A 15,051-nucleotide genomic window follows, 5' to 3' on the forward strand; every position below is an offset into this window, starting at 1 on the left:
CCAGAACAAATGATGGAAACTCTTCCTGGCTGGAATTTGGCTCCTCCACCCCCAGCTGATCACCCCTGGCACCCCAGTCCTGCCCTAAAATCCGGGATATTGATCCTGTTGGATGCCTTAGGAGCAGCACAAATTATTTCTGGCCTCATCCTGGGTGGGATCAGTGGCACTCCTCACTTCCTGAGGTGCCTAAATCCACTTTTTTTCCTGGCAGTTAGGGAGGGAATCTTGGCACAGGAGGAGCCATTCCCTCCTCGCTCCAGGGGGCGGCCAGGCTGGAGCCAAGGAATGAGCTCTGGAATCCTGGAATGTGCTGCTGAGCCATGGGAATAACAGGAATAATGGGAATAATGGGAGTAACAGGAATAATGGGAATAATGGGAGTAACGGGAATAATGGGAGTAAAGGGAATAATGGGAATGATGGGAATAATGGGAATAATGGGAATAAAGGGAATAATGGGAATGATGGGAATAATGGGAATAACAGGAATAATGGGAATAATGGGAATAATGGAAATAACAGGAATAATGGGAATAAGAGGAATAATGGGAATAAGGACATGCCAGCAGCATTAAAACCAGCCCAGGGCTCAGAATGCTCCCGGATTTTAGCTGGAAAATTGCAGGACGTCCATCCTCGGCAGCAGTTTGGGATGGGAAGGGATTTTCCAGCCCCTTTCCAGCCCTGCTGTGGGTATGGATGAGCTCCACTGGCACAGGTGACACCCACCAGCACCCAGGGCTGGGAAAGAATGATGGGATTGAGGTTTTCTCCCTCATCCCACCTTTGTTTGATCCAGGAAAATCCCTGGGCTGAGTGCAGAGCTCCAATTTATCCCAAAATAGCGCTGGGTCAGGAGGTGCAGTCATTCCCATCTCCCAAAAAATGGGAGTGTCCTGCTGGGAACCTGAGCAGGGACACAGCCCAGGGCTGGGGACAACTCCAGGATGCAACAGGAGGGACCTGGAGGGGCTGGAGTGAGGCCAGGGAAGGGAATGGAGCTGGGAAGGGGCTGGAGAATTCCTGAGGGAAATGGCAAAGGGGTTGGAGAATTCCTGAGGGAAATGGGAAGGGGCTGGAGAATTCCTGAGGGAAATGGCAAAGGGGTTGGAGAATTCCTGAGGGAAATGGGAAGGGGCTGGAGAATTCCTGAGGGAAATGGGAAGGGGCTGGAGAATTCCTGAGGGAAATGGGAAGGGGCTCAGCCTGGAGCAAAGGAGGATCCAGAGGGATCTTTTCCCTCTCTGGAATTCCCTGACAGGAGGGGACAGCCAGGGAGGATTTGGGATCTTATCCCAGGGAACAGGGACAGGGGCAGAGGGAACAGCCCCAGGCTGGCCCAGGGGAGCTCAGGGTGGATATTGGGACAATTCCCTTATGGAAAAGGTTCTCCAGCCCTGGCACAGGTGCCCAGTGGTGGAATCCCCATCCCTGGCAGTGTTCCCAAACCTGTGGATGTGGCACTAGGGACAGGGTTAATGGTGCTTGCTCTTTTCCAAACTAAACAATTCCGTGGTTTTGTATCAATCCCCAAGCCTGCCGTGAATTCCCAAACCTTTTCCCTGTTCCACAACCCAGAGCTGCTGTTCCAGGTCTCTCCAAGCCTTTAATCCAATTAATGGAGCTCCTCCATGGCACAGCGGAGCTCCCTGGAAGCTCTCAGCTCTTTTTATAGCAAAGTTCATAATTTTTTCCCGAAACCCTTACTTTAATTAATGTCTGGATTTTCCTTTTGTGTCCAAGCGATGACCAATGTCATGGCTCATTAGCTAATTCCTGCTGGCCTCCATTTTCCAATAAAATCCTCTTCTTTTTTTCCCAAGGGAATTAATTTCCCACTTAAAGGATGTCCCGTGGATTTGCTTTGTTCCAGTTGCAATTCCTGTGTCAAATTTGGCCTGGGAGAAGATGCTGCTGTTAAAATTTCACTTTGAAGGACTTGAGGATTTTTGGGATGAGAAAAACCAACCCTTAATTCCAACAGGTGCCTGAACACTTGGAAATAATTCCTGCACCAACCCTTTGACTCCACAGTTTGGGAATTACAATTGGAAAAGGGCGAAAAGGAATGGGAAGTGCGTAGAACGTGCAGAGAATTAGGATAATTCATGGTTCCCTCTCTGCTGGCATTCCAGAGGGGTTTGGTACATGGAATTAGGGATTGCTTGCTGCTGGGATCCCACCTTTCACCCTCCTTTCCATTTCTCTGTCCAAGGCCACACGTTTTTATTTTGTGGATTTATTTCTTCATAACTTTTCCGGATTCCTGGTGATTTTTTGTTGCTGTTCCTCTCCCTTCCCGGTGGGATTTCAAAATTCCATTATCCAGGACTATGAATCCATCATTTAATTCATGGCACATTCACAAATCCAGCCCCAAACAAACCTGAGAATTCCTGTGGGAGGTTTTAATCCATGTTTACATTTTTCCCGCTGTAAAATCATCCCTGAATTCCTCTTAAGCCCAATATCCATGGGTTAATCCTTATGTTCCTCATTTCAGCTCCTTGGATATTGCTGGAGACTGGGAAAAGTCCCCACCCCACCTCCTTCATCCCCACTCCATTTATTTAATTCTGATTCCATCTCCTCCATCCCTGCACCATCTTCTTCATTTCCATCTCCTCCATCCCTTCTCTACCTCCTTCATTTCTATCTCCTTCATTTCCATCTCCTCCATCCCATCTCCATCTCCTTCATTTCCATCTCCTTCATTTCCATCTCCTCCTTCATTTCCATCCCCTCCATCCCTGCTCCATCTCCTTCATTTCCATCTCCTTCATTTCCATCTCCTTCATTTCCATCTCCTCCATCCCATTTCCATCTCCCTGCCTGGTTGCTCCACTCAGGCTCCCTGGGGACACTTCCCAAGCAGCAGTCAGGAGTGGGGAAATAAACCCCTGCAGATTGTGCTGGAATAACGGCCGGGACAGTGATGGATTGCTCTGTGTGTTTGTCATATCAGGTGCTCCTGGCACTGTTTTTCCATGGGCTAAAAATACATCCCATAACAGTGGAATAGGTCCCAAGCTGCCCATGGCCGAATTGATGGATCTACTCAACCCTGGAAAGCTCCGGATTCCTTCGGTTTTCATCTTCAGAGGAAGTGTCTGGGCTCCAGCGGTAAAAGATACCGGATTTTTGGCATAAAATAATGAAGTTGTCCATAATAAAAACCCCTGATCTGTATAAATGCATCAGTGAACATTGGATAAATCATGGAATTATTATGGGATGGTTTGGGTTGGAAGGGACTTTCAAACCATCCAATTCCACGGGCAGGGACACCTTCCACTGTCCCAGCCCTGTCCACTCTGGCCTTGGACATTCCAGGGATCCAGGGGCAGCCACAGCTGCTCTGGGAATTCCAGCCCAGCCAGGAATTCCCAGTTCCCAGTATCCCACCTAGTCCTGCCCTCTGGCAGTGGGAGCCATTCCCTGTGTCCTGTCCCTCCATCCCTTGTCCCCAGTCCCTCTCCAGCTCTCCTGGAGCCCCTTCAGGCCCTGGAATGTGCTGGAAGGTCTCCCTGCATCCTTCCCTTCTCCAGGGGAACATTCCCAGCTCTGCCAGCCTGGCTCCAAATTCCAGACGGAATAAATTCTATATCCACCAACATTCCTTGGTCTGGAATTTAGCTCAGTGAAGGGAGAAGATGCCGTCGTTAAAATTCCACCTTGGAGGATTCACGGAATTTTGGGATGAGTAAAACCAACCCTTAATTCCAACACTTGAACTCTAAATAATTCCTGCAACCACCCTTTGACCCCAGAGTTTGGGAATTATGATTCCAGGCTCAGGGAATTGGCTGGAGAAACTTGGAGCCAGCAATAGCTCCAAAAATCCGATTTTGGGACAAAATTAATTAAACCTTAATTCTGGAGCTGGCACTGCTGGATTCTTTTCCAGAGGAAAGGGAGGAGTTGCTGTCCCTGGGGCTCCATGGGCTGGAGCAGTTACTCCTGCTGGAATCAATGGGATCCGATCCATTCACGGACACAAACAGGCCTGGGAGGAGGAGCAGCTCATTAATGATCATTAATGGGCTCCTGTTAATGAGGCAGCCCAGCTGAACATTGGGATTTTTAGGAGGGGCTCCCAGCTGAATACTGGGATTTTTAAAGTTGGTTCCTAGCTGAATATTGGGATATGTAGAGGGGATTCTCAGCTGAATATTGAGATATTTAGGAGGGGCTTTCATCTGAGTATTGGGATTTTTAGAGGGATTCCCATCTGAATACTGGGATTTTTAAGAGGGGCTCTCAGCCGAATATTGGGATTTTTAGGAGGGGCTTCCATCTGAATATTGTGATTTTTTAAGTGAGTTCCCAACTGAATACCAGGAATGTTAGGGGGGGGATCCCAGCTGAATATTGTGATTTTTAGGGGAGGCTTTCATCCAAATATTGGGATTTTTAGGGAACATCCTTTCATTAAGAGTTACCAGCCCCAGCACTGCAGGATCCAGGAACAGATTCCATTTAGAATAACAAGTACTAAGGAAAACCAGGAAGCTGGAACTGCTCTGTCCCTACAAAGGTTTCCCTTTTTAGCTCCAAATGAACTCTGGGTGCAGATTTCCCTCACTGGAGCTGAGCTGCTTTAAAAATCAATGGGAATTTGGCCTGACCGTGGAATTGGAATTAACCCCCCTCATCCCAGGATGATTCCCAAAAAAGAAGTGGGAAGCAGACAATTAAAAACCCAGAGCCATCACCCACAGCGCTCCCGGGGTTATCCAGAGGCGCTGGAAGCTCCAGGAGGGTTTTGAATGAATTTCTCCTGGTTCAGATATCGACCCAAAAACTCCAGAGGGGTTGTGGGATCATCCCAGGCACCTCCAAGGTTGTCTCCCAAAGGATCCGCAGCATTTTGGAGCTTCAGGGGTGAAATCCATGCTTGGATTTCTCTTCCCAGCCTGCATTCCTGCAGCAGCTGGCCCTGGGATGCAGGGGGGAGTTGGGCGGGTTTATTCCCAGGAGAAGTTTTTTTCCTGGGATTTTCTGATTTTTCCTGGGATTTCACACACTGAGGGGTGTGCGGCTTCAAGCTGTGCCCTGGAGCTGCTGGGGCTAGGATTCATTCCATAAAAATGATGTCATGACTGCGGAGACGGGGAATTAGGAATTCAGGAAGCTTGAGGTGAGAACATTCCAACCCTGACTCTGAGAAAGTGACACTGGAGTTTTGTATCGCTGCACTCCAGGAGAATTCCAAATATTCCATGGGGGACCTGTTCTGAGTGGGGCTGCAGGGAATCTGTGGGTGATGTTCACTCCAAAACAGCCCAGAAACCCCAAAACTTGTTGATCCCACAGATTCTTCCTGCAGCTTTCCGGGTGTATTCCTAAATAATCCATGGGAGCAACTGGAGAAATCTCTGTTCCCCATGGGTTTCCTGCTCCCCCGTCACCCCAAAAATGTGGGATTGAGGTGATCCCAGAGTCCGAGAGGTTCTTCCTCCCCTTCCCTCTCCCCATGCATGGGCAGGTGATGAATATCCCATCTGTTCTCTGTGCCAATTCCCAAATCCCATGGATGTGCTGGATCCCAACATCTCCACATCACCCAAGGGAAAACCCTTCCCCCAACACTTCCCTGCCTAAAATGAGGGATATTTTTAGAGATTAGAGCCACAAACACTGGATTAGAGTGGGGGCACCGGGCAAGGAGGGATTTCGGATTGAGGCTGAAAATTGCACAGTTTTAGGTCAGAACCAGGAATTTGCCTTGGCATGGAATTCTGGCGCTGGGAAAAGCTGTGGTTGCGGGCAAAGGTTAATTAAAATGTGTTCCCTGTAATTAGTAAAGGATTCCTGATGAATTAACTCCCAAAAAGTGCCCAAGCATTCCAGGATTCGGGAATGCTCTCCACAACACCACAAAGTGTTCCAGTTAAACAGCTGGAAATGCTTTGGAATGACTGAAACCTCATTATAACTGTGCTGTCCTAAAACTCCTCTTTTCCTAAGGTTCCCCTGGCACTAAAGGGTAAAAAAGGGGACTTCTGGATAAATTTCTCCAGGCGGTTCGGCCGCGATGCCTCGGGAACATTTCTGCCCTGCGATTCCCGACCCAGGGTGTGTTTGTTCCCGGGAGAACGGGCAGATCTGTTCTTTGTCTTTCCCGAAACGTGGCTGGAAATGAATGCCGAGATTCCTGCCGGGCTCAGGGAATTGATTCCATGGGGATGCTCTGTATTGGCTCAGCCTCTCCCACCAGTGCCTCTGGCAGCTCCAGCTTTTTCCACCCCCTTCCAGCCCAGCTGTAAATGGATTTCACCTTTTCCATCCCAAGTTTAAACTCCTGATAATCTCCCCTAGGGGTGTCCATAAAATTTCGGGAGCTCGGCCATCTCCACTCCCTGGATAAGCCCGGATAAACTCCAAAAAAGGTTCCAGCACTAAAAACATGGACAATCAATATTCCCCAGCAGGAATTTGGGTGTCAGCAGAGCGATTTTCCTCTGTGTCCCCATCCCGCCGCTGGGACTCCCGGGAAGCGCCTCTGGCGCTCCCACTCCTCCCGCAGCCGATGTGGATGCACGGATTTATCCCCAGGAGCCAGAGGAGCCCCCCGGGAATGGGAGAAACAGCTCGGGAAGCTCGCACGGGAAGATCCCTATGGAAGGAATAGACGGAGAAATCCAAATCCCGCGGGAGCAGCGGCTTCCCACTCCCTGGAATGTGCCCGCGCGAAGTCACCTGTTGGTCCAGCTTTTAGCTGGGATAATAAAATCTGGATTTCCTGCTTTCCCGGAGCCAGAATTCCCGCTGTGTTCCATCGGGATCCAGCCGGGCTGGGCTGGGTGCTTTTCCTGGCCACAGCTGCGATCCGGGGGCCGGGACGCAATTCCCGCATCTCCCCGAGCGCAGGGATGCGGGTCCCGCGTTCTGCCAGCCGCGGGGGCTGGAAAAGCGCTGGGAAAGCGCTGGGAAAAGGGAACTTTTAACCCGACTGGAAGGGGAATCCCACCTGGATGGGCCGCGGGGGGACAGGGAAAGCTTCATCCCGGCCGCTGCCCGCTCCCCTCCGCCGCATCCCGGGACTCGCGGGCGGGAGGGAAGGGAAAGGGGAAAGAGAAGGAGGGGGAGAAGGGAAAGGGAAGGGAAGCGGACGGAATAAGGAGCCCAGACCTGTTGCCATCAGAGCACGCTTTACTTCGGCAGCCGCGGGCGGCGGGACGGGACCGGGATGGGCCGGGCCGGGCCGGGCGGCTCCGGCCACCCCGAGCATCTCCCGACCTCCGGCGTGCCGGGATCCGTCGGCCTGATGGTTTTTTTTTCCGGAAGAAAAGCTCGGAGCCGAGCCCGGGAGGGCTGCGGGCGGTCAGCCCTGGGCTCAGCGCTGCGGTCAGTACGGCCCCACCACCACCGCCTCCACCTCCTTGGACGGGCGGCGCTCCTTGACCAGAAAGTTGATCATGCCCTCGGACTTGATGAGGAGGTTGCAGCCGAGGAAGAAGATGCCGAACACCACGGTGAGGGCCAGCACGCACATGACGGCGATCTGCACCACTCGCATGATGTACAGGCTGCGCTCGTCCCCCGCCGCGCCGCTGCCGTCGGTCACCACGGAGGCGGCGGTGCAGCAGCGCAGCGCCCGCTCCAGCTCCAGCGCCGCGCCCCCGGCCCCCGCCAGCAGCCCCGCCGCCGCCGAGGAGCCGTTCATCCCTCCGGGAATCCCCAGAGAGCCGTTCATCCCTCCGGGAATCCCCAGCGAGCCGTTCGTCCCCGCCGGGAGCCCCGCCGAGGAGCCGTTCATCCCTCCCGGCAGCTCCGCCGCCGCCGCCGCCGCATGCAGGCGGCCCGAGCCGGGCCGGGCGGAGCCGTGCCGAACCCAGGCGAGCCCAGCTGGGCCGGGCCGAGCCGCGCCGAGCCCAGGTGAGCTCAGCCTGGATGCTCCGCGCTGCTCCGAGCCCGCGGAGCCGCCGCGCTGCCCGCCCGGCACCGCCCGATCCGCTCCGCTCCGCCCCGCGGGGCAGCCGGGGAGGGACCGGGATGGGATGGCATGGGATGGGATGGGATGGGATGGGAGAGGGAGGGGAGAAGGCTTGGGGATGGATGGACGGAGGGAGGGAGGGATGGAGGGATGGATGGAGGGAGGGAGAGGAGAGTGGCTGGGGAGGGAGGGGCAGAAGGGAGGGGAGAGAGGAGGGGGAGAGGGTTTGAAGGGTGAGGCAGGGAGAGAAGGGAGTGGAGAAGGTTTGGGGATTTAGGGAGGGAGGGTTCGGATGGGGAGAAGGGAGAAGAAGGGTTTGGGGATGGAGAGAGGGAAAAGGGAGGGGAGAAAGGTTGGAGGGATGGAGGGGAGGGATGGGAAAGGGTCAGGGAGGGGAACGGGAAGGAGGGAGGGGTTTTGGGGGCACAGAGGAGAGGTCGGCGGGGGAAGGGGTCGGGAAGGGGAGCGGCTTTGAGGGAGATCTTTGGGATTCGGAGTGGGGGGATCAGGAAAAGGGGGAGGGCGGCGTTGTTGGGAAGAGGGAAGAGGGTCCGGCTTGGAAAAGGGTCGGGAAGGAGAGCGGGTTTGGGAAGGAGCGAGGGGGCGTGGGGAAAGGGGTTGGGGGCACAGCGGGGCTGGGAGGGGGCTTTGGTGTGCGGCGAGAGGAGGATTTGGGGGTCAGGAGAATGGGATTGGGGGCTTGGAGAGATGGGATGGGGCAAGGAGGGGATGAGAGGGGCGTTTAGGGAATGGGTTTTGAGGGGAGAAGTTGGGACGGGGATGAGGCTTTGGGGGAATGGGGGAGCAGGATTTTTTTTTTTTTTTCTTTCCCGGTGGGATTTGTGCAGGGTTTTGGCAAACGGGTTTCAAGGATGAACTTTCCTGAGGGAGGGGTCTTTGGGGGGTGCCTCTGAGGGAATGGGGTTTGGGAGTGCTTTTAGGGGAACTCGCAGAGATCAGATTTGGTGGGAGTGGGATTTCCCAGGAGGGTTTTAGCGGGAGCGAGCTCTGGGCTCTGCATTCCCAGAAAAGTGTGGGGTTTTTTGGGAAAACACCTTTTGGAGGAGGTTTCTGTGGGGAGGGCCAGCCCTGGGAGCTGTGGGAAGAGCCAGGGAATCCCTTTGGGGCCCTGTGGGCTCAGGTGGTTGAATCCCCCCATTCCCAAAATTCCCCCAGCTCTGTTTTCATGGAAGATCCAGCTCCAAGTGTTTTGGAGCCCTCCCGTGTGTGCCGGGGAGGTGACAAAGGCGTGGTGGCAGCCGGGTGTGACACCGGGGTCTGCGCACCCCTGGATCGCACCGCCCATCCCTGCGGATTCCAACTCTTCCCAAATACCTGGAATTGTTGGGAATTCTTGTCCTACCCAGCTCAGGGGAGCGCCCAGCCTGGCGCTGCTCCTTCGACCATTCATTCCCACGATTTTGGAGGTTTGGGAATAACTGGAGGGTGGCAGCAGCTCCCGGCAGGCAGAGCCATGGGTTGGCTGTATCCCGACATTCCAGCTCCTGGAATTCCCAGGGATGGGCAGCACAGCCAGTCCCGAGCTGCGGCCCAGCCGTGACTTGGGAGATTTCCTGGAGGAGAATGTGGATGCAGGGCTGGGAGCGGCGGCCGAGCTTAACCCTGCGCTGTCCTTCCCGAGTGGAGATGGGATCACCCCAAACATCCCCAGGGATCCGTGTGTGGAACTGGGATCACCCCAAACATCCCCAGGGATCCATGTGGGATCAGTGGGATCAGTGGAATCCATGTGGGATCAGTGGGGTGGGACAATCCCTGCCCACAGGCCGTGCTGTGGCCCTGGGGCCTGTGGGGATTTCCTGGGATGCTCCTCATGGGAATGAAGCAGTGGAGGCCAAGGCCTGGAGAAGGGATGTTTTCCAAACCCCTTCCAGCTGGATTGTCCTGCTGGGACTCACAGCTGGGGGAATTTTGGACTCGATGACCTTGGGGAGCTTTTCCAAGGAAGCCATTCCATGGTTCCATGAAGGATTGGCTCCTGGATGTCCCCTGTGCCCCTGTCCTGTTCCCCGGGTCCCCCTCACTGCCCCCCCCTCCCCGCTCCCTCATCCCATGGGAACATTTTGTTTTCCCCCTGGAAGGAAAAGATGGGATGGATTGGAACGAGCCAAGGCCGTGCTGGCAGTTCCGGCAGCCAGGGAAAAGCTGGAAGAGCTCTTGGAACTGTGCACAATTCCCGTTTGGATTCTGTCCCTTCTCGTGGGCCCAGCTCTGTCCTTGAGCTCTTCACCTCCCAGCTCTTGGCAACTCCGCGGGAAAATGCTTCCAGCCCTAAATTATGGCAGGAAAGATCCTATCCCTGAATTAGGATGGAAACAACACCATCCCTCAGTTAGGATAGGAGCAATCCCATCCCTCAGTTGCGGCAGGAAAAATCCCATCCCTCAACTGGGACAAGAAGAGTCCAATCCCTAAATTCTGAGAGGAGCAATTGGAAGCAGGAAGGCTTCTGTTCCCTCCTCCTGTGTCCCACCCATCCCATTCCCATTCCCCCATCCCTGTCCCACACATCCCATTCCCATTCCCCCATCCCTGTCCCACACATCCCAGTCCCATTCCTGATTCCCGGTGTCCCACTCGGCCCCGTATCCCGGACTGCGGAGCGGGGCCGGGATTGCCGGGAGAGCAGTGACACCTAGTGACACTCGGGATATCGGGATGCAGGCACCGGGATATCGGGATGCAGGCACCGGGATACGGGTTCCGGGCAGCCCCTTCTCCACCGCTTCCCTTCCCCAGGAACACAAACCCCATTCCCGAAATCCCAGCAGCACCGGGACTCGCTGTCACTGCAGAGCTCCGCTCTCTTCCTTGAGCTTCAGTTTCCCGGGAATTCCGTGGCTGGAATCTCAGACCATGGGATGGTTTGGGGCTGGGAGGGACTTTAAATCCCGTCCCGTCCCACTTTTCCATGGACAGGGACACCTCCCACTATCCCAGGCTGGCAGGGACCTCCTGCAGCCGACTCACCTCCCTCTGGGAATAATCCCGGGAATCCCAGTGCCTGAGAAAAGCCTGGGAATCTCCATAGGGAAATTTTAGAGCCCTGGCAGCTTTGATTTTTCCCTATTTTTTTTCCCCTACATTTTCACTTTGGTTGTGATCGGAAGTTGTTCTGTTCTGAGTAGGCTAACGCACACAAAAATTGGGAAAATTTAATTTGGGAAAGGATTGTGCCAGGATCACTTTAGGATCCAGCTGGGAATCCACACTGCCAGCAGGGCCAACATCCCACTCCAGGATCCTCCTTTTTTGGGATATAAAAATTCCCTGCTTGGTTCTGCTCTGGTTATGAAAGTGGGATAAGCAGGAATGAAAGGGAAACAATTCCATGGATCCGTGGGATGTGGAGCTGCTGAGCCACTCCAGAAGCCATGGAGACATTCCAGGGGCTGGATCCAGGCTGGGAGAGCTGGGAATGGTCACCTGGAGAAGGGAAGGATCCAGGGAGAGCTTCCAGAACATTCCAGGAGAGCTGGAGAGGGATTTGGGATAAGGGGTGGAAGGACAGGGCACAGGGATGGATGGGATATTGGGGTACTGGGATATCGGGATATTGTACAGGAATTCCTGGCTGGGAGGGTGGGGAGGGGCTGGGATGGAATTCCCAGAGGAGCTCTGGGCCTTTTGCAATTCCAGGAAGGATCCTTGGAAATGCAATCCTGGTTTGAGGTCACCGTTATCAGTTTCATACCCACAAATTCCCGTTATTATCAGACATCCAATCAAGATGGATTTTTTAAGCTTCCCAAAACTTCGGGATCATGGGATAATGTGGGAAGCTCTGGTCCCATTCCCAGAGCAGCAGTGATGGAGTTTTATACAGAGAACAATAAAAATTCCAATTAAATTCTAATTAAACAACATTGAAAATGAATCTGCCAGCGCCATTCCATCCTTTTTTTCTGGAAAATGGAACAGATTTCCTTAGGAATGGAATCATTTTCCTGGAGAACAGAACAGATGTCCTTGGGAATGGAACAGATTTCCTGGAGAACAGAACAGATTTCCTTGGGAACGGTGCTCATCCACATCTGCCACGGATAAGGAATGAAGGACTGGCTTTGTCTGAGTGCTTTAGGAGGGTGGAGTTGTCTCTTTCTTTGGGATTTGGGAATGAAATCCCAAATCCAGGTGCAGGGATCAGCTCTTCCCACCCCCTGGATATCAGATCCAGGTGTCCCGGGTTGGGAAGAGCCTTGGGGAAAACGGGAAAATGAGCCTGGGGGGGGTTGAGCCTGGCTTAGATCAGGCAAAGCTCTGAGTTAGGCTGGGTTTTGCTCCTGGCCCAGGAGATCCTGGAGCTGAATTCCTGTTAGTGCAACGGGAAAGGAAAGGTGGGATCCATGGATCGATTAAGAATTAATTATTTTAATTAATTAATATTTATTAATTAGTAGCAATTGTTTTTTAATTAATTTAATGTTGGAATGGGGTAGGAGAGGCTCTTTGGGCTCTCGGGGGGAATTTCCAGGCCCTGATCCAGGCTTTTTTCCAGGAGGGAGCTGGGATGAGCCCAAGGAGCTGCTAATGCTTCCCAAATCCAGCAAAACCTCTCAGCTGGTTGTTTTTTGTTTTGTTTTTTTTTTTTTTGGGAACAGTTGGATTTTGAGCAGGGAATTCCAGAAAACCTCTGGAGCAGTGGTCTATGGATTTTCCCCAGTCTCCTGCCTTTATTCCTTTTATTTTTCCATTTCCTGGAAATTTGGGAAAAGGGGATAATGGTGACTCCATAGGGAATTCAGGAACCTCCTCAGGTGCAAACATGGCTCTTTCCCATCTGTTTTCCGCATGTTTTGAGCATTTAAATTAAAGTTAAAATGTACAAAGAATGTTTCCCCATATTTATTTTGTTTCCCCATATTTATTTTGTTTCCCCATATTTATTTTGTTTCCCCATATTTATTTTGTTTCCCCATATTTATTTCGTTTCCCCATATTTATTTCGTTTCCCCATATTTATTTCGTTTCCCCATATTTATTTCGTTTCCCCAATATTATTTATTTCCCCCATATTTATTTCCCCCTTTTTATTTTCCCTATCATTTTCCATATTTTTTTTTTCCTTTTTAAAACTTCCCCCCCCACCCCGTATTTTCATTTGTAAATGTTTTCAAATCTCCAGATGGGAATTTCTTTTTGGGAGAGAGGAGGAAAAAAAATCCAAGGGAATATGAGGGAAAGGGGAGGAACTTTTCCAAGGCTTGGATATCTCCCCTCTCCCCATTTTCTGCTTTGTTGTGGATTGGCCATGGATTCACTCAGATCTGAAAAATTAATGAATCCTAAATGCTGGAATTATGTTGGAGCCTGGCATGTGGGAATCTGGGATTAGAGGAAAAGTTTTGGGACTGCCAGGCTTAAAAATTAGCATTTTTAATTAACATTTCCCAACTAATCTTGGAGTTTATTGTTCCTTCCTTGCTTTTTCCAAAGGCTCCATGGAATTTTCTTGCACACAGTTAAAAGGGAAATTTTTGGGGAATATTTAAAATATTTTACGGTTTCCTGGAAGTTTCTAATTCTAGCAAAACTCGGATTTTTGGTTTCTGTACAAAGTCCATTCCCATCTTCATGCACCCAAGACTTTTTTAGGTGGGAATTTCTTTTCCCAGCTAAAACTTTTCTTTTCTTTCCTGGAAAAACCAGGAATTTAAAGATCCCTTTGCTTCCAGACACGGAAGTGATATCCTGGTTCTTGCATCCCAAAATCCCAGAATGTTTTAGAAGGGCCCTCAAAGCTCAGCCCATTCCAGAGTTTTTCCAAACCTTTCCATAAACACACCAAAAGGATTTTCCTGCTGCTCTTCCAAAAGGGTGGAATTAGGATTAAATTTCTGGTTCCATCCCAGAATTTTGCTGCTTTTCCCTGATTTTGGGGATGGTTTGCATGGTGCTGGACTCCCCGGGCTGTGGGGTTTCCGTGGATTGGGGTTGGAGCAGAGCCCTTCCCATGAGGATTGGTCTGAGAGGGAAGGGATGCTCTGATTTCCATTCCTGCATTCCCAGGAAAGGCTGAATGCTGGGCACGGCCGGAGCTGCAATGCAGAGAAATCCCTGGATTGTCCTCAGGGATGCAGGGAATGCATGAATGCAGGTGTTGCAGGGAATGTGGGGAATGCAGGTGATGCAGGGAATGCAGGTGATGCAGGGAATACTGGAATCAGGAATGCAGGAATCAGGAATGCTGGAATGCAGGGATCAGGGAATGCAGGAATCAGGAATCAGGGAATGCTGGATGCAGGGAATGCAGGAATTAGGGAATGCTGGGTATGCAGGGAATGCAGGAGTCAGGGAATGAAGGGAATGCTGGATGCAGGGAATGCTGGAATGCAGGAATCAGGGAATGCAGGAATGCAGGGAATGCTGGAATCAGGGAATACAGGAATAAGGGAACGCTGGAATCCCAGCTTTCCCCAGGAAAATATATATGAAATATATAAAATATACATATGAAATATATACTATATTAAAATATATAAAAATGGTTTTATTCATTAGTTTTTAGGGGACAAATGTTTCAATTAATTATTTTTAAGGGAAAAGTTTTTATTGCTTATAGTTTTAAGGGGGAAACATTTTAAATATATTTTTTAAATGCTTTTGTTGCTTCTCTTTTGGATGAGGAACATCCAATATAGAATTTATTCCATCTGGAATTTGGAGCCAGGCTGGGAGAGCTGGGAATGTTCCCCTGGAGAAGGGAAGGATGCAGAGAGAGAAGGATGGAGAGCTTCCAGCACATTCCAGGGCCTGAAGGGGCTCCAGGAGAGCTGGAGAGGGACTGGGGACAAGGGATGGAGGGACAGGACACAGGGAATGGCTCCCACTGCCAGAGGGCAGGGATGGGTGGGATACTGGGAATTGGGAATTCCTGGCTGGGATGGAATTCCCAGAGAAGCTGTGCCTGCCCCTGGATCCCTGGATTGTCCAAGACCAGGTTGGAATAACCTGGGACAGCGGGAGGTGTCCCTGATGGATTGGGATGGGATTTAATGCTCTTTCCATCCCAAACCATTCTGGGATTTATCCATTAATCCCTGGCAGAAACGCTCCTGTCTGGGATTCATCTTCCTTGCTCCTCCTGC

At 51.7% G+C, this 15,051-nt stretch overlaps 1 protein-coding gene across 1 annotated transcript; it reads right to left on the minus strand.

Annotated features, from left to right (window-relative positions):
- Positions 1-7,354: 7,354 nt before the first annotated feature.
- RPRM (reprimo, TP53 dependent G2 arrest mediator homolog) lies at positions 7,355-7,765 on the minus strand. Its single transcript, XM_062498584.1, has one exon. It carries the CDS (start codon positions 7,763-7,765, stop codon positions 7,355-7,357), a length of 411 nt encoding a protein of 136 aa, XP_062354568.1.
- Between the last annotated feature and the right edge of the window lie 7,286 nt (positions 7,766-15,051).

This window comes from Cinclus cinclus, chromosome 9, assembly GCF_963662255.1.
Source record: "Cinclus cinclus chromosome 9, bCinCin1.1, whole genome shotgun sequence".
NCBI lineage: Eukaryota > Metazoa > Chordata > Aves > Passeriformes > Cinclidae > Cinclus > Cinclus cinclus.